We start from the raw sequence: 24,048 nt of genomic DNA, 5'->3' as shown, positions 1-24,048 counted from the left end.
AATTTGTCATTATACCGATTTTTTAACTGCCATATTAGCTTGCTGTTTGTGATTTTAAATGGAGTGACCAAAATGACCGATTAATATAATGTGGGTGCTTAAATTGCAAACTTTCATTTTGGGTGCCTAAAATGAAAATTTTTGATAGTTGGGTCACTATCTATGTAGTTTACCCAGTTTATTATTGGTATTCCACAAAAGCATGCACTATCTGCTTTGAATTTTGATTATTTAAGCTTTTATTTATAGACTTCTCAAGTTGATAACTAAGGATAGTCCGTGAGTGCTCCAATAATTAGTGGGGGAATCAACTTTGCATTAACTCCAAATTTGCTTTGTTTAGCCTTAAATTAATCATATAACCATGATTTGAGACTTGCACCTTCAATACATCAATCTGGATGCATATATGATATCCACAAAAGAAAAAGGATACCGGGGTTCGCATTTCAGAGGAAACTTTCTACAAAATTTGTTAATGGTTCTACAAAAAGGCTACCTCGTATTTAATTAAATGCCAAGAATTGTTAAGAAAAGCAACTTAGAATAAATTACAACCTAACCTACCAAGTTACAACTAAAAAGTACATCTTGGCACAAGATAGAGACAACTAAACCTACTTCCACGGTGTTGTTTCCCTTTCCTTGTTGTAGGTCAGGCTTCAAGCTCTTGACCAGCAGACCGGGCTCCATCTTTCTCACCATCCTCTTCTCCATCTTCATCATCTGCTAGTTTGGTAAGCTCTTCCTGAATCATCAGCTTTATAGATAACTTCCTCGGGGTGAGGTCGGTATCAAACCTTTGCACTGAAACGTACAAACTCTCCATTAGGATATATGCATAGAAGATAATTCTGCAGCCTCAAGAGTGAGGCACTCAGTCCCCAAAAACCTTTCGTATTCCGAGTCAAGGTTCCATCAGAGTCTAGAAATAAAAGCTCAGAACACAAACCATTGCCAAGACTTCCTTATCAGACGACATTATGAAATTAATCAATGAATGATTGGTTTTTGTAATTTGATACTGGGTGCAAGGTATGTTTCTATATTACTTCCTTGGAAGTGCGAAACAAACAGTTTAAAATTCCAAAGTTTAGGAAGAAATGCAACATATTTAACGTATGTTACTAAGATGTATCGTTTATCTTCCGAATTTCATACAAGTGAAAAGAATTCATTTCTTGGTGCAAATAAAAAAATATACGAAGCATACCAAGTAGCTTCAGAATGTCGGTAAACGTCACCTACAGAACAAATTAATACAACTTACGTCAGCAAGAATATTAGAATCAACATCTACAAGGAAATGAAAACATGAGCGTAAAATTTTAAATCCCTTAAGCAAAAGAAATTGCAATTGCATATATCTAGATAAAACTCAAAAGCACTTGAGATTCTTATGTCTTATCTGCAATAAAATTGACCAAAAAAGGATCAAGGATAGCGTGTTTCAGAAAATTTAGTAGCAAAAGTAATGTCATTGTTATAATCATTTCCGAAACTGCCAAGCAATGGAAAAGACTTAGCTGGTTACAATACTGGCAATTGGAAGCAGAGAGGGAGTGTACGACAATCTCACTGCATGTAAACATTTTACTAATCAATCTAATATGTTTATGCATGAAGATAATAAATAAATTGAACATCAATAGCAGCACTGCACTCAATGAAACAGCTAAGTATGTTCTGATTCATGATTACATTAACAGACCAATTAATTATGGTCCTCAGACGTTGTCCTTTCCAATCAATGGAGCTGCTGGAAATGACAATAATTTTCATGCTGACCTATTTAGCAAGGAACAAAGTCCTGATAGCCCGACTTACTAATTTACAACCAGAATACCAGAATAAGGTTTGGAGTCAGGACCAGACTGATGCTATTACAAAAGGTCATGTAACTGATTCAGCCATTATAGGTACTAAATTTGTAGCAGATCTTACCGTATTGAAGTCAACTTCCTTAAGAATCCCACAAATTGTAGTCCTTAGTTCATAATCACTAGGTTTAACTTTCCTCTTTTTAGCTTTGTCCTTTCCCTTTGCAACCATTTTGCCTTAAAAAATACAGGAAAATATAGCACTATAAACACTCATAACCCAAAAGTTTGTCTTACAAAATTTGCCACAAGAAACAAGCATATACATATAAAATGATAATGACTTTTACATCCATATATCCAACGATTGAATGGAAACTAATAGTTCTTTAAACATGATAAACACACTTGACAGGTCTAACAAGCACTGCAATGGTTGTTGAAATATCATATTTCTAATGTCAACAAGTAGAAACTAAAACCTTTGTAGATTGGTTTGATTTGGTCACAGACCTGGCAGCCCTTTTCCACTTTCTACTCCTACTAGACTGGATAACAAACAGAAACTATATCTTAGAAAATGTGTAAAAATTGAAAGTTGGCAAAAGCTGCAGTTAAAGTTCAAGACCTTGTCTTTCTCAGCAAGTAGAATGGCAGTTGTAGCATGAGGGGCCTCCAAAAAGTCTATCAGCTTTGCAATGATATCTTCCTGTAAGTCCATTTTACACTTATTAACAACCATTATAGATGCTCAACTGCTTTAGTATCAAATTAGCATTATGTTAATGCTAGTGAAAGTAGTATTAACAAATCCTCGTACAAATGACAATGCAGTACAAATTGCATCACCAAATCAGAGTTCATGAAAACCACAAAACTCACCCCTTAGCCTTCTATTGAAGCACAACCCCAGTAGCAGGATCGAATTCGATACAACTGTTGTATTCCTAGATAGGAATAGGGATAAAAAAAATTCTCAGTACTTTCCCAACTATAAAAACTAATCACAGAAATGAGGTCTCTCGGCAGAAAACATTTAAAACAACAAAAAGTTGACTTTCTAAAGAAAAGAAAAGGAATGAAAAGATTACTCAGGTATATAACTTTAAATGCATATACAGACTTGCCTCCCTTTTACTGCATTCTATGCACGAAAAAGAACCACATTCACAAGCCTATACATTTAGGCTTTTATTGAACAATTTGCATGAATGTTAAGTAGCTATCACTAAGAAAAGGTTCTTCATGAATCAAAGCAATAGAATGGTCATCATTTCTTTGACATGTGGGCAGAATTAAAACACAAATTACAGTAATAATCAACAAACCTTCCTCGCAGTAGCCCTTGTACTTGTTATGTCGAGCATGTCACAAAACTCCAGCAACTTCTCTTTTACTTTAGTTTTTTGCTTCTCCTGTAATTATCACAAATGAGTATTGATTAATATCAACCGATAAGCTAGTTAACCATACATCTGGCTTAAACTATAAGATACTACAAACATCTAATAGGTTAAACGTTAAAGCCCATAAGTGGAATTCCTACAAAACAATCAATTATGTACAACAGAAATTTAGCTTCTTAATTTAACCCTCTCACCTCATTTTCAAGCCACACAAAACCAGAAAAACCGGATATATTGCTCTTAACCTGAACAGCCTGCAAAAACCAGGAATATAAGTCCCATAAACAGAAAGCAAATTAAGCAATGTACTTCTGCAGCAACCCAAAACCATCCAAGGAGGGCTTCTTTGCAAAGACACATGGCCATGCTCATGCACACATGTATACTAGAGATTCCATTTAGGTGTTCTTGTAAGTTTGGTATGCCTTGTAAAGTGAAACATGGGAAATCCTGGATATAAACAGACAAAAACTTTGACAGCTATCAAATTACCTTTCCTCTCCTTCCAAAGAGAATAGTATGTAGTCTGAGAGTGTCATCAGGCTTCCTTCTAGACAACTTGAAAGTCACTGCAGAAGATGACATAGCAGATGTCATTTACTTGCATAATAGTTCTGAACTAATATCAAAGATCTATAACATAATTAAGGTAAAGAAACAAAATTAAACAAGAAACAACATCCTGGACTACATTTGGATTTACAACAATAGCTTCAAACAAACCCATTGTAGGTTATTAACCATGTAAAGAATACAAGATATAAAACAAGTAATATTACTGACACAAGAAAAAAGAACACACCATTAGGAATAACTTTAAGTACAGTACCACGGCCCTGAAAATGCCAAAGCAACTTATTAATTCCTATGGACCATCAAAATACTGAACTTACGAATCTAAATCATTATTTGAAAAAAAAAAAGATAGTCAAGGAGAAAACCTTTTTGATTTGGAATTCCCTAGAAGCATCTTTGTCAATAGATGCAACCAGCCTTTCAACAGATTTATGCTCGCGCACAGGGCGATCTCTGAGAGGAGTTCTTTGTTCTGTCTCCTTCTTCCCCTCCACCTTTTTTATCTCCTCTTTAACCTTCTCCCCAGAGTTTTGAACTTTCCCACGCTTCTTTGAACCTTTTCCCTCCTTCCTCTCTTGAGTCTTCTCTTCTTCTTTCAACTCTTCCACTTTCTCCTCCACCTCATCTTTGTTTTCCTCCTTCTCTACTTCCTTGTCATTTTCTTTTGAATGCGATTTTTCTTCTTCCATTGCTTCAGTTTTTGAGTCCCCCTTTCCTTCTTCAAATTCTTCTTTGCTTTCCTTATCTTGTTTACACTCTTGGTCTTCATCCATCTTCTCTGTCTCAACATTTTCATTGTCTTTCTTATCTTCTTCCATTTCCTTTACCAGATTATTTTCTCAGCTACAGCTACACCAGATTTCTCCGGCAGAGAAGTCCCATTAGCCACTGGCTCAGGGACTTTACTGCTTGTTTTTTCTTCACCCATAAGCAATCAAATTCAAACTAAAAGCTTTGAAAAGCCACTTCTTTTCCCTAAATTCCAAAGTTTTACGATTGAGTAACAAATAGGCTGCTAAAACCAAATAAAAGTATTTATAATACATGATAAAACAAAAGAGTTAACTGCACTCAAGACAAAAGAACCAAGTAAACAATGGTAACACTCAGCACACCATGCACCCATCAAAAACACCTACATTGAACAAATACTTAAACATGTGGAAACAAACGGTTCATTTAACATTTTCAAATTTCGTGGTCATACTAATTTGCAATAAAAATTTCCAACGCAATCTTTTCCCATAACAAAAGAAATTTCTCTACACACAATAAAATTCTCCTAAGCTTCAAATAAAAGACAATGAGCAAACAGCTGTAACTAAGAATAACAGTTAAACTCTCCATAAAAGAAAAATATAAACTAACTGTAACATTCAAGATTAAACTCAAGAAAATCAAAATCCAACTGAAATCAGCTACAGCAAATCAAAATAGAACGCAAGCAATCAACACTTTATACTACATAAGAAAAGTAAAGCACTTACAGAAACTTTTTAAGTAAAAAGCAAGAATTGCATTATTATAAACCTAAACTTGAATAATAAAAGCTGTTTGGTTGTCAATATCATAATTCTTTTTTTGTTTCTCTACCTATATGAAATAATAAAGCGCAGCTTAACAAAAGCTAAAACCAGAGTCTATTATTAGGAAAATTTCAATTTGAAGGCAGAACAAAATATCCTAAATTTAACAATTGAAAAATCGCTTCATGTACCACATTTTTCAGCAACCAAACTAATCCCAATAAATCTCAGTAAAACACACTAAAAAAACCAAACAAATTACAGTTTTAAAACAAAAATCCCAAACAAAAACTAAAAAAAATTGAAGGCCAATTACCAAATCTAAACAGAAGAATCGGAAAAAAGAAAAGAACGCTTACAGTGATGTACCAGTTCTTTATTAACATTCAAAAACGACTTTTAATTGATTGAAAACCCGGATTTAAAATCTAGTTAAGTTCCACGTTGGATGGGAGAATGTCACAAAAGTGGTACAAAATTTGGGAGGGAAATTAATGGACGGTTTTGATCTAGTTCGCTTCTCGTTTATTTAAATCCAAGGGTTGAGAATTTGTTTTGGAGGTATCTTAGAAGTTGAGGGCCCACATTTTGAGGCTTATGGGTTATGGCCGTGCTCATTATAATTAAATTATTTTAAATTCTAAAATTAAATTATTTAAAAATTTTCATCTAAGTAATTAGTATATTATTTTTTTTAAAGTTTTGCTTATGAACTTTAAGCCACAAATATACTTGATAATGGGTCCAATTCGAAGTCGGTTCGAAAAATAAGAGGATTTGAGTAAAAAAAATAGGTTTGAAAAATGAGTTTAGACAAAAAAAATAATTTCCGTTTAAAAAACGGACCAGGCCTCGAGTAAGTATTTTTGGCCCAGCCCTACTCAAATTTGCCAAAAAAAAAAAACTGCTATTATTTTGTTACCATTTTACTATTATATTGCTACTGTTTTGTTGTAATTGTTTGGTTATTACATACTCTTGTTTTATTGCACCTATCTTAGTGTTTATTAAGTATAAAAACTTTTTAAATTTATTTTCAATTTGTTGAGAAATATTTATTTTAATATTTTTAGTGTACTTGAAGTATTATATTTTTTTAAACTTATTTTTATATAAAAATAATATAAAAAAATTAATACGAGTGGGGTAGGCTCGGGTTTTAGCATTTTTATTCGGATCAAACTTGGGCAAAATTTTAGACCTATTTTTTAGGCCGGGTTGGATCAAACGAGCCTGAAATTGTTATGGCCCAACCCCGCCCATGATCACCTCTAGCGATGTTTTGACGATCGGTATGGTGGATCAGTACCCATTGATGAGTAGAAGAACGTACCTTAAAAAAAAGTCTTCTTTTTAAATGAAAATTTTCAAATAATTCAATGACCAAATTATAAATTTTTTAATTAAGTGACCAAAATGAAAACATATACATAATTTAGTAACTAATGATGTAGTTTACACTAAAAACTCAATATCACTCCATCCATGAGAAAAAGCTACCATTCTTTTTATTTAAAGAATAATTATTTCTTAACATTAAAATATTTGGTATATTCGAGTGAAGTTTTAGACTCCATAAATAGAGTTAAGGGTGACAAGTGTTCTATAGGAGTATAGTAAAATATTAAAAATAAAATATTTTAAAAAAGAGACATGTGATAATTTTTAAGACTATTTGTGGAAAAAAAAGTACATTGTGAGTATTAAATACTAACAAAATGCTAACCTATATTTATATATATAATATTATTTTAAAATATAAAATTTATATACAAAATATTATTTTAACCATATTTTGAACGTGACAAAATTTAATCATTTAATAATTTTTGTAGAAAATAAGTGTACAATATTTTTCTATTTTAAATTTTCTATCTAAATTTACACATGAATTATTTTAAATATTAATAAAATAATATTTAATATACTATCCTTGAATAACAACAATAATAATGGTGATGCTTTTATACGTAGATAGATTAATTATTATTTAATTATATTTAAATAAAAGTATTGATATTTATTTATAAGTCTTTCATTATTTCTTATTTTATTTAGAGATGATGTGCCATATTATTATTCATTAATGGAGTCGGACGTTACATCAAATATTCTCTCATATAAAATTATAATATTTATTTTAAAATTTTGTTAATTTAGTGTAATAATTATAATTGATAACTCAATTGTAAAGGTATTGCATAGGAGATCAAGAACCACACTTCATGACTGTGCACCCAAATTTGATATTAGTAAAACCAAAAAAGAAGGATATAATCATGAGGAATGCCAGAAAAGGGCAATTATTTCGCTTGCGATATAAAAGTCAAAATGTTGATACCTTTATACATTAATTGTGTGTCAAAAAGATTAGACATCCTCTATAAAGCATTAAACTTCATCATAGATAAGCCAAAAAGTAAGGAATTAAGTCCATGCTATTTAAAAACAACAAAATAAACTAAAAATAATATTAATTCCTAAGCTAAAACATCAAATGGTTGAACTCAAAGTTTGGAAGATAGTGATTTTAACTCCTAAGCTTGAATTTCAAAAGTTGGAAATTTGATAGAACCCATTGAAATGTCGATTTCAATCAGATTTTCTTCCTCATTTGCCTCATTTATTTCTTCCAACAACTCAACAAGGTCTTGCTGGTGGGAAACAGGTTCTGGCAACAAAGTTGGCAAATTGGGTTGCAGATTTGGTTTTGGTTCTTCATTCAAACCGGTGGTGTCATTGCTTGGAATAGCTATTTCAATGAGACCTTCTTCATCATCTTCTTCTGAGGTTGAATATTCATCTGAGATTTCACGATTTCGCTCCAGTACATTACCTGAAATCATCCACTTCATCTCAACATATTCCCTTTCTGATGTTAAATCTAGTGAGTCATCAACTTGGAACTCGTTCACAATGCCATTATCAGCTTCTATGGCTGCATCTGAAACTGTTTTGTTCATCAGTAATGGCGTTAGTACTTCATCTTCAACTTGCAGCTTTGTGGAAGATGGGTTCTCTACTAAAACCCCATTACTTTTCTTTGAGAATTTGACGAGGAAACTTGTTGATATAATCAAGATTGTTGTAGTGAAAAGGATAACATAGAACCCCAAACCAAGGAAACTAGTTAGAACAAGTGAAGGAACAAGGATCGAAACACAAAGTAAATAGGGTTTGAAGAGATCAAATGGTGAACACCTTTGGTTCTCAGTTGCTGTTTCTACCATGTTCAAAAGATAACAAAGTATAGTGAATTGCAAAATAGAACCAGAGATGCTACAAGGAGGAGAAGCTGAGAGAGAAAAAGCAGTAAACCTCCTTTTATGACTTTGGGTTCTTGTTATTTTCATAAAACTATAAAGGAACTAACTTGAACCAAAAGAAAACCAAGTTGCTTTCTACCAGATCTAAGTTGGCAAAACGTGAAAGAGTTGGCTAAAAATGAGGATAAATTGGTTGTACTGAAACTCTGAAATCAGAAGCCTTTATTTCTCTCTTATACCAGCGTTTCTTGAAAAATCAAAAGAAACAGCTCAGCCTTTTGTATTCCACTAAACAGCTTCGCTCTTATCTTTGAAAAAAAGAGAGCAGATCTCTAGTGTTTTTTTACCATTAACTCAACGAGGTTAGCAATTGCCAAACCCATCTGCAACAGAATGTTTATGACTTAAATAATTAATTCAACTCAACTTAGTTCACCCACGAACATTTGTAGGTTTTAGGGACCACTAACCCGAGTCCTAGATAGAATTTGGGTTATCTATCCGTGACTCAGATAAGTCCCATCAAATTATCAAGTGAGAAGCAAACCGTAAAAGGATAACGAGAGGTGTTTGCGGATCTAACTCGCATGACAGGCTCGTGGATCTAACTCGCACGAACTAAAGGAAGGTTGCGGTCTTAGCTTACGTGTGTCCAAGGAGCTCACAGAAGGGGGACCGTGCTCCGCAGGCAACCCAGAAGGAAACACGTGTCTAGTAGGCTCGAAACCCATACAGAATGTCAGTACTAGGAACAGAAAGGATCACGTGCTCCACAGACAACCTAGAGTGAAACATGTGCCCAGCAAATCTAAAGCCTACACGGAATTTTAATGCCAGAAATAACGAAATCAAGACAAAATAGTAAGATCTTATCGTGAACTATGATAACATGTATAAATATCCAAATACTCCTATTGATGAGACACAAGACAAAATTACTAAAGAGTAGTAACCCAAAATTTTCACCCTATCATAAATAAGTAGCATAATACTAAGATATACTATCGCAGTATTGAGTAATCAGACTCAAATATTGAAGATAAAATATGAATATGCATTTAATATCAACATATTTTTATATCTTATAAAAGAATAAGAAAAAAAACAAAGACCGAAAGTATTGTATTTCTTTCTTAAGCAAAAGAGAACAAATCAAATATCCCCAAAGACAAAGTATAGTGCAAATGGTAAGTGGTAAGTGGTATGTTGATTACACGAGGGCTTAAAAGTTCAAAAGTCAAAACGGAACCAAAAATCAAGCATAATAAGTAATAATGTTTGATTTTTTTTTTGTCGCCAACGTAAATCCAACAAGAGAGCAATGAGGTTAAAGGCTAGTCCATTTGGCGGTGTTGCAAGCCCCTCCAATTCCAAAGTCTGAATAGATGTTTATTAGATGGTCCCATTACTGCTCTGTTGTTGCAGATCATCCACACCTACCAATAGCATTGGTTAAACGACCAGGTACATAGAACTTAAATGCATGTGGAGGCAGATCAACTCCAAATCTTTCATCTCTTCAACCAATCACTAAAAAATATTAATTTTTTACTTCACTCAGTAAAAATGTTAGGTCAATTTTTTAAAATTTTAATCTTAATTATTTTTAAGAGTAAAACCATGTAATGATAAAATTGAGAATAAACAAGAAAAAACTGAAGAAGAAAAGGCATGCTTAAATTCAAGTAGACAAGCTTACTGTATGTGTAATTATCACTTACATGGGATAAGGTTACTCGCGTCAAATGATGAGAATCGTCTTAATCTAACAAAAGAACGGATACCGAAACTGTGATTTTAGCATCAAACAATCTTGCAAAATTAATCCAAACTCAAAGAAAGAAAGAAAGAAACCTGTGAATTTAACGCATTTATCACTTCTAAGCAATCCAACTCCAAAATTATGTTATCCACCCTCAAGGACTTTAGCCACTAATTGCTATAGACTCTGCGATGTGTGCCTCCATTAAGGTTGAAAAATGACGAGTAAAGCCCTGCACAAAGTTTCCATTCTCGTCTCGCAGCAAAACAAGTCTCCCTCGATCATTCAGCACAAGCTGCATCGACGTTACACTTAAGGTTCCCAGCCTCCGGTTTCTCCCAGGAGTTGCCTACGATATTCGAGTAATGTTGCACCAACTAGGCTTTAGCGAAAGTTCGCTTCGAGTTGATGCATGTTGTTCATCAGCACCGAGCAAACCTTTTAAATTTCTGTTATGTTTGTTATGTTCATGTTAGTTACTAAAAATGTTGTGTTTTATATGTTTGTATTAATAATAAACAATGTGTTTTGAGGAGCGTGGGTTGTGACTAAAACAGTGTGGAATATTTTAAACCGTTCCCCGTGTGCACATTGGCGTGTGCCCGTGCTGTGTAAGCCACACGGCCATGTTGCCAGGCCGTGTGGTCTACCCTAGACTATGTGGACCACATTTTATATTTTTTAATAATTTTTTAAGTAATAAAAATAAATTTACTAAGCATGCAACATAATTAAATTAAAGAAAAAAAAACACTCAACTTGCCTCTCGAGAAGCGCTTATTTAGAGTCTAAGCTCGACTTTCCCTTTCATGCACACGGTTAATTAGAATTTTAGAGTCAGAGCTCCTCTCCCTGGTTATCAATATCACCACCAAAATAAAGTTTGAGTTGATTATCGTTTACCTTGAACGTGTCGTAATCAGGGTGTGCTACCTAAATAATTTCGTATGGGAATACGTTCTGTACCAAAAATGGATTCTACCATCTTGACTTAATCTCTTTAGGGAACATTCATGTATCTAAATTGTCTAGCAACACTTTGTCTCCTACTTTGATTTGGTTTGTGCTCTTTAAATGCACACCATGGCGTTGCTTTGTTACTTATTTGTACGTTCTCGGGTTCTCATAAACCTTTGTTCGCCATTTATCTAACTCATCGAGCTGCACTATTCTTTCTTCATTTGTCCCTTGATTTTTTTTCACGTTGAACATGATATGGTACTAACACGTTTTCATGAGTGATTTCCTACAAAAAATATTGAGCCGCATGATTACTAACATCAACAGAATAACGAGTATCATCTCGCTCACTAGAAACTTTCACAACATCACGTGATTGAATAGTAACCTCTTCATCACCTACCCTCAGCACAAGTTCACCATTACCCACATCAATGATAGTTCTAGCAATGGCTAAAAAGGGTAAGACCATGGGTACCTCAATATCCTTATCCATGTCCAATATAACAAAATCAACATGGAATATGAATTTATCTATTTTAAGAAGCACATCCTCAACAATACCCCTAGGATACTTATTTGATCTGTCAGCTAATTGAATATTCATCCTAGTGGGTTTTGGTTCCCCGAGACCAAGTTGTTTGAACATTTTATAAGGCATTAGATTTATACTAGCACCCAAATCAGCCAAAGTTTTTTTCTATATTGAAGCTAACAATAAAACAAGGAATAGTAAAACTCCTTGGATCTTTAAGCTTAGTGAGTAGTTTGTTTTAGAGAATGGTCGAGCACTCCTCATTGAGCTCTATAGTGGACAGTTTGTCTAACTTCGTTTTATTTGTTAACAGCTCTTTTAAAAAGTTTGCATACTTAGGCATCTGTGAAGGGGCTTCAACAAAAGGTAAGTTAATATGCAATCTTTTCAAAAGTTTAAGAAATTTACCATATTGTTCATTCATAAGATCTTTCTTCAACTTTGTCGAATATGGAATTGGTGGTTTGTATTCTCTGACCACAGACTTATGCTCTTTCTTGCTTTCCTCAACCCTATCATTTTTCACAACAGCTTCTAAATTCAGCTTTTTTTCAGGCTCAGCCAACACCTTTCCACTTCATATAATGATTGCGTGAACTTGCTATTTTGGGTTGGTTTTAGTGTTACTAGGTAAATTGCCTTGTTGTCTCTCCTAAACCAATTTAGCAAGCTGGCTAATCTGATTCTTGACCCTGAATAGATGCCTACTGATTCCTCAAAGCTGTTTCAATGTTCTAGAATCTAGTTTCTGATACTAAAATGAATTTAGTCAGCATCTCTTCTAGATTCGATTTCTTTTCTTGCTGATAAAATCCGGGAGGGTTTGTGACCTTTGATTTCTTTGACCACCCCAAGAAAAATTTGGATGATTCCTCCATCTTGGGTTATAATTAGGGGTTATTCTAAGGTCTAAAATTATTACCCATAAAGTCGACTTGCTCATGATTCATGTTAGACTTGAAAGACAAACATTTTGGATTAACCATCCCCGCTCCAATCGTATCACATTGCATTACCAGATTCATCTGTTTACTATAACTTAAACCATCAATTTTTTTACTAAGAGCTTCTAGTTGACTCGCCAACATAGCAACTGCATCTATATTAAAAACATCAATTCCCTTGGTAGGCTTTGTTCTCATAACTTGCCACTAATAGTTATTCAATGCATCTCTTCAATAAATACTTGGGCTCCTCAGGTGTTTTATTATTCAGTGTTCCACCAGTTGCTGCATCAATTATCAGTCTAGTCGGGAGATTCAAACCATTGTAAAATGTTTGAACTAGAAGATGATGAGGACACCTTCTCAGAAGATCCTTAAATATCTCTTATGCATCATATAATGTCTTAAGCTCAAATTGAGCAAAAGAAAAGATATCATTCCTTAACTTGGTTGTTTTGGGTAGTGGAAAATACTTGAACATAAATTTTTTAGTCATCTGAGCCCAAGTATTAATTGAACCCAGTGGAAGTGAATTCAACCACTATTTTACCTAGTTCCTCAAAAAGAATGAAAACAACTATAAGCGTATGGCATCACCAGTAACGTCATTGTTCTTAAATTTGTCACAGATCTCTAAAAAGCTAGCTAAATGAGCATTCGGATCATCATCTTGCAATCCATCGAACTGAACATACTAAGGCATCATCTGAACTGTGTTCGGCTTAATCTTAAAATTATTTACAACAATAGTCGATCTAACAATCTCGATTTAAACTCAATCAAAGTGGGCTTAGCATATCATACATAGTCTAAGGAGCAAGACATATAGGAAGTTGTTGATTACCAAGATTATTATCCATCTCCACAATAATGTCCCTTTTCTTGATCGTCTATGAAAACCTGTTGTTGACCTTGCCTTGCTTCTCTAACTTCTCTCTAATTTCTGTGAGCATTTTTTTCAATCTCACTGTAAAAAAATAATGGTTCTAACAGGTTGCCTCTAATCATAAACCAAGGGAACCTGTAAGAATGAAACAAAAGAAAAATCAGAATTTAAAAATTAAATTAAAAACAAAAGTATTAAAATTAAAATTAAAATGACTAAATTAATAAAAATAAAATTTTCCTAATATTCTAGTCCCGACAACGACGCCAAAAACTTATCGTGTCACGAAACTAGCTAAAAATTTGACTAAGACAAGTGCACCTATCAATTAATAGTATAGTTACAATAAACAAAGATATTGTTTCCACGAGGACTACAAGTACTAGTAATTATCGTCTTTCTATTATTTAACCGAATAATCTAAGTGGTTGATTAAAACTAAAATTAACTAATTTAATTAATTAACGAACACGACAAAGAACAAATCTAGAAAATAATCGAGTAACAGCTGTAAGAGCCCATTTTTTGCCCGGGCCCAATAAAACCCAAACAAAACCAAATACAAAAATTAAAACTCAAACCTAACTAAACCCAAACCCAACAGCCCAAAATCTAACCAAAACCTAGCCCAACAGGCCAACAACATAAACATTTCAGCAAACCCTAGGGCGCCACTCCTGCGTCTGCCCAGCCCCAGCGCAGCACGCCTCTTCGCATGCCCACCGTCGCTGATCGCCAATCGCTGGCCCTCCACGCGTGTCAGACCACCTGCAAGAAAAAGACAGAAACCAACAAATAGCAAATAGACAAAAAAAAGAAGAAGGAAGAAATGAACAGTTCTGTAAATCGGCTATAAAAAGCCATGAAATATCAATGTATCCTCTTCTCCGGCTTTTGATGAAAATTAATAAAAAAGAAAGAAAACAGAACACTGATTTTCAGAGGTGAAATTTTTATTTTTTATTTTTTTTCTTTTTTTGTTTGATTTTTTTATTTTCGCGTACTAAATAAATAGAACAAAAAAGAAAGGAAGGGCTTACCTGGTGGATCCCGCGACCGTCGTCGGAGGTCCTTCTCTGTCGCCGATGTTGGACTGAGGAGGGCGTGGGAGATCCTCTCCCTTCTGCCCTTTGGGGCTAAGAAGGCTGTAACAGCCCGATTTTGACCCTAGTCGGAATAGTGATTTTGGGACCACGAATTTGAGTTAGAAAAATATTTTAAAATTATTTTCTGTGTTTATTATGTATGAATTTACTTGTGTGAAAATTCCGTGCTTTAATTTTGTCGTTTGAGTGTCCGATTAAATAAAAGGATTAAATTGCGTAAAATAAAAATTTAGTGGTTATTTCAAAAAGGGCCGAATAGTGGTTGTTCTTTAATTATGGGGGTTTTATGTTGCAATTTGACCATTGAAAGGATAGTGGACGGCATTATGTTTAAAATATATAGTTTTTATATTATTTATAAAGGTTATGATAATAATTTATATATTATAATGTTATTATAATAAAAACAAAACATAAGAAAGTGGCCATATTCATTATCTTTGTGCCGAATGAAAAGAGAAAGAAAATAAGAAAACCAAGCTAGGTATTCGGCCCTTGCTCAAGCAAATTAAGGTATGTTTCGGTTTCGGTTTTTGATGATTTTTATGTTTTTGAGATCGTTGTTTCGAATACTACTCGACCCATGCTTAAATTTTTGAATTTGATGATGATTTTGTGTTTTGCCATTGTTGAAAGCTTGTAATTTTGTTGTTTAATGATAGAAAATAAAATATATGAAATGGATATATATATGTTGAAATTGAATTTTTGATGATTTTGAGTAATTAAGGCTAAATTGCAAAAATAATAAATTGAGGGACTAAAATGTGAAATAAATGACATGCAAGGATTTATATGAGCTTAGTGCATATTCGGCCAAGCTATTGTGCAAGGAAAGTTTGTTTATTTTGTATTTTTGTGAAATAGAGACTAATTTGTGAAAAATGTGAAATGTTGGGGGCAAAAGTGTAATTTGCCTATTTATGTGTTTTGGATTTAATTAAATGAATATGTTGTTAAATTAGTTAAATTTGAACTTATTTAGATCAAGAACGAAGAAAACGGAATTAGATCGGGAAAGTCAAAAGTAGTCGACTATAATAAAATCGATATCCGAGGTAAGTCTATTAGCAATTTAAAAGTTAATAAATCAATATTTATACATGTATATCGATTGTATACTTGATGAGCTGTAATTAAATGTTTATAATTTGAAGTATAAGTATAAATTTTATATAAGTATTTGATAGTTTGAATATACAAGTATAATCTTGTATAAGTTCATGAGTTAAATTATAGGTTTAAATTTTATATAAGTAAAGGTGAGATTAGGATAGGCATGTATATATATGAAAATCTATTGTAATGAAATTAGGTAAGAAATTATACTTGTATATGATAGATTCAAAAATATATGTAATAGCATGAATAAACCTTGAATTTAGATAAAGGTATGAATATGTATATATATATTTATAATTATATACATAATGATCGAATATATATACATACGTCTATATATATATATATAGTTTTTGTATTTAGTGGAAGTATGACTGTTGTATATGTATAAATTCTTGGTTTTAATCCAAGGTAAGTATGATATATACATATATATGTATATTAGGTCCGAATATATGTATATAAATATATATATGTATAAACTCTTAGATTTGATTAAGATATGTAACTTATATTTGTATATGTGAATTGGTAATTATATATATATATATATATATTATATTTGAATGATCAAGTATACATACACGTATATGATTTTATAGTGAATTTAGGTATGACAATTATACAAGGTTACATGAGGTTCGACTATGCTAATATACAAGTATATATTCATGTAAAGTTCTTGAATAGCATTGAAATTATGAAATTATTAGTTGGATTATTAAAAGATAATCGAATATATGATATTAGTAGTAGATTAATGCATTAAGTTATATATATATATATATATATATATATATATATATATATATATATATATATAGGTTTGGATGTATAATTAAATTATTGATTTGGAATTGATGTTTGAACTTTATACATCTATGTTATTTAAAGATATAGTTTATAAATTATTGAGCTGAATTTTATGTGGATTCTATATACAAATATGAGATACAACTTCTGTGAATTGAGATTTTTTTAAAGCTTAGTACCAATTAGATTAATTGCCGGTGAAATGTTTCGGACTTTACGTCTAGCAGGCTAAGTGCCGGTGATCCGAATCAGGCTATAAGCCTAGCAGGCTAAGTGCCGGTGATTCGAATCAGGCTATAAGCCTAGCAGGCTAAGTGCCGGTGAACCGAATCAGGCTATAAGCCTAGCAGACTAAGTGCCGGTGAACTGAATTAGGCTATAAGCCTAGCAGGCTAAGTGCCGGTGAACTGATTCAGGCTATAAGCCTAGCAGGTGAAGTGCCAGTGAATCTGTTTAAATTAAGTGATTATATGCATTGGGTATCTATATATATATGATTTTGGTTATATGTAATGGATAAATATATGAACATTTGTTTCAATGTATTTGATGAGCATATAAACGTTCGGATCTTTGTGATTAGTGAGTATGTACATATATTGGTTGTCATGAAATTGTTGGATAAATATATATATACATTCAGCCAAATGTTAAACTTATGTGTATTTGGTTAAATATGGATTTGATGTATAGTACATGTTTGATAAATGTATTTTTGATTATAGAAATGTATATGAATATTGAAAACATGATTTGATTTTGTTGTAACTAATTAAATGTTGTTAAGTTATCTATTTGCTTATGACTTACTAAGCTGTAATAGCTTACTCTGTGTGTTTTTCTTATGTTTTTAGAGTTCTAAAGACTTGCTCGGGTTGGAAGACGTTGGAGTCGTGATCACACTATCCGGTTATGGCTTCGGTAAATTAAAGCTTTGAGTTTTTGGTTATGTGGCATGTATAGGCTAGTTTTAATTTAGTTTATATATATATATTTAGCCATACGAAAATGGCTTGATCTAATGCTGATCCAAGGTTTAAGTAATTTTGGTCATAGTAAAGGCGTGGGGTATGCTTGGTATATGAATTTGATAAGACGTAATGATATATATATATATATATATGTGTGTGTGTGTGTGTGTGTGTGTGTGTGTGTGTCTTTGATAAGTTATTTGATAATTCGGTATGTAAAGGACTAATGATTTTAATGCTTGAATTACAAAATTTGTTATATGTATACATAGTGGTATGATCGATAATGGTAATTGACTTATTATTGTAAGTATGAAATATTTGCATTGAGTGTAAATTGTATGGCTAGTTTGCTAGCCAAATAGAAGATAAGATGAATGGCAAAGCATACACATGTTTTGTACTCAAATAGAAAGTTAGGCATGTATGACTTATTAGTTGAGTTTAAAAAAAAAGTGGTGCATAGTTGATAAGGTTAAATGCATTAGTGGCTAAGATGTTTATATGCTAAACTTGACTATTTGGTGAAATTGATTATGTTGCATTTTCTAATGGACAATAAGCCGAGCGATATGGATTGTTTAGTTTTATGCACATGAATAGAAGTATGAATTGATATATTTGATATTCAGCTTAAGAAGTAAAATATGCTTGGATGTCTTAATATATGTGCATGGAATTTGTAATGTGATGAGTCATCTTATAATTTGATTTTGAATGATATGAGTAAGAGGTATATATGTTTCGAATGATGGGATTTTAAAGCATGTGTAATATGACTATTTTGAGCAGTGTTTTATATGGTAATGCCTTGTAACCTTATTCCGGCAACGGATACAGGTTATGGGTGTTACAAAGGCTATGCCTTCGGGTCATTGAACGAGGGCTAAAAAGCCCATCTTTTTCGTCGTTGGCCGTTGGCCACGGCGGCGGTGCATCCGTTCGTCGGCGGTGACTATGGTCGGATCTCTGGTCGGTTATGGATATGGGTGTGCATTCGGTTAACTGACCGGTTAACCGACCCGAAATAACTATAACCGAATTAACCGACCTTCAAAATTTTTTAACCGTTAACCGAACCGATTTTTTTTTAAACATTATCCGAACCGAAATTTTTCGGTTAAACCGGTCGGTTAACCGAATTAACCGAAAATCATATGATTTCTATTTTTGGTTAAAAATTAACCGATTTAACCGATTAACCCCAGCAAATATTGTCATATTTCATCTTCAACCTCAGCAAATATTCTAGAAAAGACAGTAACTTGGGGTTAATTTAGGAAAAGAATGATTTAGGAAAAGAATGATTTAGGAAAAGAATGAATTAGAAAAAGTGCAGTAAAAAGAAAACGTCCAAGTTGAAATGTAAAATAAAAAGTTTGAACAGCTAAATAAAAAGTTTCAATCTTTAACGGATTCAAAAAACTAATCGATATATATATATATCAGTATAATAAACAGTCTAACACGCCTGAATATGTTCCACACAAGTATCTAACACATACTTGAAGCTAAATAAAAAGTTCAGATAACATGGATAGAGAGTATCCAAGGGAAATACTAAAACTAAGAATCGTAAAACAACCCAATGAACATTAAGAAAACCATTAAAAAACAACCTAATGGCTAATGCAAGGGAACAACAAGAAATCCCAAATGGCAGGGCAGCAGCATGGAGCAATAGGTGGAGCACCGGAGCAGGGCAGCAGGCTATTAGCTGTTCTATTTTCGTTTTAGGGTTTTAGACTTTTAGTAATTTTCAGCTGTTTGTTTTATTGGGTTGGTAAATGGTAATTGGGTTTGGGTAGACTTTAGATTATTGGGTTGGTAAATAGTAATTGAGTTGGGTAATTGGGTTTATTAATTTTTTTGGTTTAACCGAAAAACATCATTTAACCGACCGGTTTCGAACCGATTTAACCGTTAACCGAAAAATATAAAAAAAATTAACTGACCCCCGACCGAAAAAATTCGGTTAACTGACCGATTAACCAAATTTGGTCGGTTAATCGAATTTTTTCTTTTTTACCCGAATTATGCACACCCCTAGTTATGGAGGGGTTGAGAGGATTGTGAGGGAGTGTTTTTCTTTTTTCTTTTTTTAAATTGAATGGCAGAATGCGTTTTAAAAAAAATTTGTTGCTTTTATAAGGGCCGCAAAACGGCGCCGTATAAGGCCACCCGCGTTGACCCAACCCGATCGTTGGGGATCCGCGTGTTTAGGCTTGAGGGGATATTTACGCAATAAGCCCCTCCGCCTTTGCGGTGTATTCAATGCAGTTCTTTTATTATTTTCGATTTTGGCCACGAATTTTCGCGTCTGTTTCAATTTGGTCCTTGAACCATATGCAGTCCCTCGGTTAAAACGCTGCGTTTCGAGCTGAAGGATGTTTCACAATCGGTCCCTTGAGTTTTGAGCATGTTTCATTTCGGTCACTGGCAATCCCTTTTTATTTATTTACAGTTTGGACCCCCGGATTTTGGTCTGATGTTAATTTCATCCTTTAGTTCATTTAATTTATTTTTTTAAAAGAAAAAGGGTAGTTCCTTTATTATTTATTTTAAGTTATATATATATATATATATATATATATATATATATATATATTTACCTAATATTTTTCTTATTATTTGTATTATTTGATTTAAGTCATTATATATACATACATGCGTTTTATAATATATATATATACATATATATATTATATAATTTATATACATATACGTACTTATATACATTTCTTATTATATCTTATAATTTACATATATGTATATATTCTTTATTTATTATAAATATATATTTCTTATATTTCATATTTTCTACATACATATATATACTTATATATTTACATATCTTAATTCATATACCTATACATGTATATACATACTTACATATATTTTATATTTAATAATCTCACAATATGTATACGTACATAAGTTTTTTTCCTATTGTCATAATGATATGTACATATCTTTTTACATTTTATAAATTTTTAAAATTTTATTTATTTATTTACATTTTATTATTACCTTGAAAGAATGCTTTAATTTTATCTGCTGCTTGTATACTTACACATTTGTATGCTTTTTATTTATTTTATTTTCGTTGCTATTGCTTGTATTATTTTACACCATCGTATTTATTATTGTTTTGTTATGCATAACCACAATGTAATTTGTTTTCGCATTTTTATTGCAACGTCGTGTTTCATTTTACTCAATATATCAAAATTTATTTTAAATAAATAGTATTTAGTATTTTGAGATTCGAAAAATCGTACCCTAACTTATGGGGTTTTGATTTTCTCGATAAATCCAAATACACAAATCATTTCAAACAAAGTTTCAAATAATCTCGGGAATTAAGAAAAGATCGTGTTCTAACTTACGGAATATGATTATTTTTCTAAAATCGAGATAATAAAAAATCTTTTAAAGTAATAAAAATTTTGGCGTTTATTCTCGTTTTAGAGATTTGGGATATTGTATGTTAACTTATGGGATATAATTCTTTTTCTCGATTAAGGTAAAATATGCCCATTTCTAAATTTTTTAAATTAAGCGATTTTTTAACAAAGGATCGTATTTTCAAACTCTTCAAGGTTTTTAATTTTCGACACTAAGACACTAATTAATCAACTAGGTACCAATTTTGGGCGTATCGAGAGTGCTAATCCTTCCTCGTACGTAACCGATTCCCGAACCCATTTTTCTGAATTTCGTGGACCAAAATTGTTGTTTTAATAAGATTAATTTTTTTATTAAAAACAACCACTTTTTGAGGTGACCCGATCACACCTCATCAAAAAGGATTGGTGTCGACTCCCGTATTCGTTTTATTTTCAAAATCAAAGTCGACCCCGTTTTCACAAAAAATGGTGTCAACAACAACCAAGCGAAACAATACCTAGGAAAGAATCTGCCCAAACTTCATATGGCACTATCAATCTAAATTACGCAATTTCTTTACTTAGCACATTGATCCATAGAAATCTCTAAATTATGTTAATATCTCTTTCGAGCATAAGAGCAACTAACTTTAGGTTGATTAATTAAAATTTCTTTCTAATTAAAACCCATATTATTGCATTAACTTGTATTATGAATTCTCCTATCATATTTGACTCTAACCCGATAGATTGATATCTTCCTATTTTGTGAATGAGTTGCATTACCTTCCCCCCTCTAAACTGTTCTTCATCCTTTAATTATATCATAAGAGATTTGATCTGTATTTATAAGAATCTTTTAAGTCACTTTCTTCAAGCTTTGGGAAAAGGGATTTTTTTAATTACGATGTTGAGTGCGAAAGGGATGGACTAGCTCCAGTTCTTCCTCGAGTGGCGATTAATTGTAAATTCCCTCATCTTACTTCCACTAGTGGAACAGGTGGCATTCTCATAGGTTGTAGTCCATCATCCCACTTAACAAGTGTCCAAAACCAACGCCCATATATGCTAGGTGTTGCACAACTTATATAGCCACTTTTCCTATAATGATAAAAGTTTGCAAGGATAGTTATATGAAGTATAGAGACAATTTTTATAATTTAGATAATTGAGTTAGGTGTGTAGTTTATTAGATACGTGGTTTGTCTAGTAGGTTTTATGTATATTTTATAAGGTCAAAATGGACATTTATGCACTTAGCTATTTAAATTTAGTGGTAAAAATAATTTTATTTTAAGTTTTGAAAATAATAAAAATATTCTGTATTTATTTGGATAACAGTAGCTTTCGAAAGAGGCTCTTTAACTTTTCTAAAATATTGTTATGTAATAAAAAAATACAATGTGCTTATATAAATATCAATAAAGCTATTTTCACCATTCTATTTTGTTGTTCCTAGAGGAAAAATAAAACCTTAAAAACAATGGATCACACTTCAAGTATATATTTTATTTCCTCAATATTTTCTTGCACTATAAGTTTAATTTCTTGTAACACAATTTTTACGATCCTTATTCATGCATCTATACTTATTATAAAACTCCTCACGAGTTACTATCACGGGTTAATCGGATACCAACTTAATTAGGAAAATATAGAAATATTTTCGTTTATTTTCAATATTTGTATTTATTATTTATGTCAACTTTTGTGAACCCACATCATCCATATTTTCTATTTATATTTCAATCATTATAAGTCAGTTTTAAAATGTCTACCTTAATTCTACAAATAATATTGGCCAAGGTTTTTGGGGTTGTAAATCATCTCTAGACCATCTTCATATGTTTCATGTCATACTCAGGATAGGATGAAACTCAAGAGGTAAATTGATTATTTACACTATTAAGATATATCAGTATTTTCATAGAAATACCAAATGTAATTATTTATGTAAACTTGTATTTAACTGAAGTCCAGTTGCATGCATCTTATGTACAGAGATTTAACACATGGCATGTACATAAAAATTGAATTCCCAAAGAAAAAATTGCTTAACAAAACAAATAATAATTACATATAATAGTCGAAAAGAAAGAGGAGATTGTGCCCATCATTTACCACGTCTTCCGGTCATGCATCTTGGACCTTCCAATATATATGTCCTTTGTTTATGCTTACCACAATCGTACTTGCAATAGAAAAGTGTGTTGGGGTTTGAAATGGAACTGGAAATCACCATTTTTCCAAACAGGATGCTCTTGAAGATCATTGTTTTTCGACTTTACATGAATGTGATACATAATAGTTAAGATTTTGATTTGTTTGTAAATGAAATAATAAAATCAACCCTAAAGCAACGTATGTAAAATTAGGGTAATTTAGGTATTTAAGTTTCAACTTATTTCAATTTATTAGTTATTATTTTGGAGCCAATTTGAGTAAGTGTACTCGATCTACTATTTTAATTTTAGTAGGTTGAAAATATTAATGAAAGTTAAATCTTATATAAATTAATTTAAGAATTAAATAAAAGGTAATTAAACGATGTTGATGAAAAATATTTATATAACAAATTAATAAAAATTGAAATAAAAATCAAATGAGCTTTTGAAATAGTAAAATTGAGTTTATAAATGCAAAATATATAAAGTTTTGAGTAAATTTACAATTGACTCTACAAAACACGTCAATATATAGATAGATAATTCTACATTATAAATTCAGAGAGAAAATTTAATTTTACTTTTGCTCTAAAAGAAAATATAAAATTAATTTAAAAATATTCAAGTGTTCAAATTTAAATATTGTCATAAATTTATACTGAATTTGATTGATATCATTTCATGACAAAACATTGTGGGGAGAAACCAAAATAAAACCCTTCTCTTATTTCAGCACTCACCATGTACAACATTTCTAAGAATCTGGTTATTTAAATCGTGTAAATGAGAAAATATCATATG

At 32.0% G+C, this 24,048-nt stretch overlaps 1 protein-coding gene, 1 long non-coding RNA gene and 1 other non-coding gene across 3 annotated transcripts; 2 read left to right on the top strand and 1 right to left on the bottom strand.

Moving 5' to 3' along the window:
- Positions 1–415: 415 nt before the first annotated feature.
- On the bottom strand, positions 416–5,624 carry LOC105786774 (DEK domain-containing chromatin-associated protein 3). Its single transcript, XM_052628980.1, has 9 exons — positions 4,168–5,624; positions 4,029–4,062; positions 3,719–3,795; positions 3,421–3,480; positions 3,149–3,235; positions 2,334–2,529; positions 1,945–2,057; positions 1,214–1,244; positions 416–807 (listed from the first exon to the last, which is right to left on the bottom strand). Exons 1-9 carry the CDS (start codon positions 4,618–4,620, stop codon positions 656–658), a joined length of 1,203 nt encoding a protein of 400 aa, XP_052484940.1. The 5' UTR covers positions 4,621–5,624; the 3' UTR covers positions 416–655.
- Positions 5,625–13,136: 7,512 nt separating this feature from the next.
- On the top strand, positions 13,137–13,243 carry LOC128032818 (small nucleolar RNA R71). Its single transcript, XR_008189160.1, has one exon. It is a non-coding gene; the product is annotated as a small nucleolar RNA R71 (small nucleolar RNA).
- Positions 13,244–15,211: 1,968 nt separating this feature from the next.
- LOC128039283 (uncharacterized) lies at positions 15,212–18,011 on the top strand. Its single transcript, XR_008193799.1, has 2 exons — positions 15,212–15,300; positions 17,577–18,011. It is a non-coding gene; the product is annotated as an uncharacterized LOC128039283 (long non-coding RNA).
- Positions 18,012–24,048: the final 6,037 nt, after the last annotated feature.

The sequence above is a fragment of the Gossypium raimondii genome, chromosome 1 (genome assembly GCF_025698545.1).
Source record: "Gossypium raimondii isolate GPD5lz chromosome 1, ASM2569854v1, whole genome shotgun sequence".
Lineage (NCBI taxonomy): Eukaryota > Viridiplantae > Streptophyta > Magnoliopsida > Malvales > Malvaceae > Gossypium > Gossypium raimondii.
The sequence above is the reverse complement of the archived record's forward strand: the minus strand, read 5'-3'. Positions and strand labels throughout refer to the sequence as shown.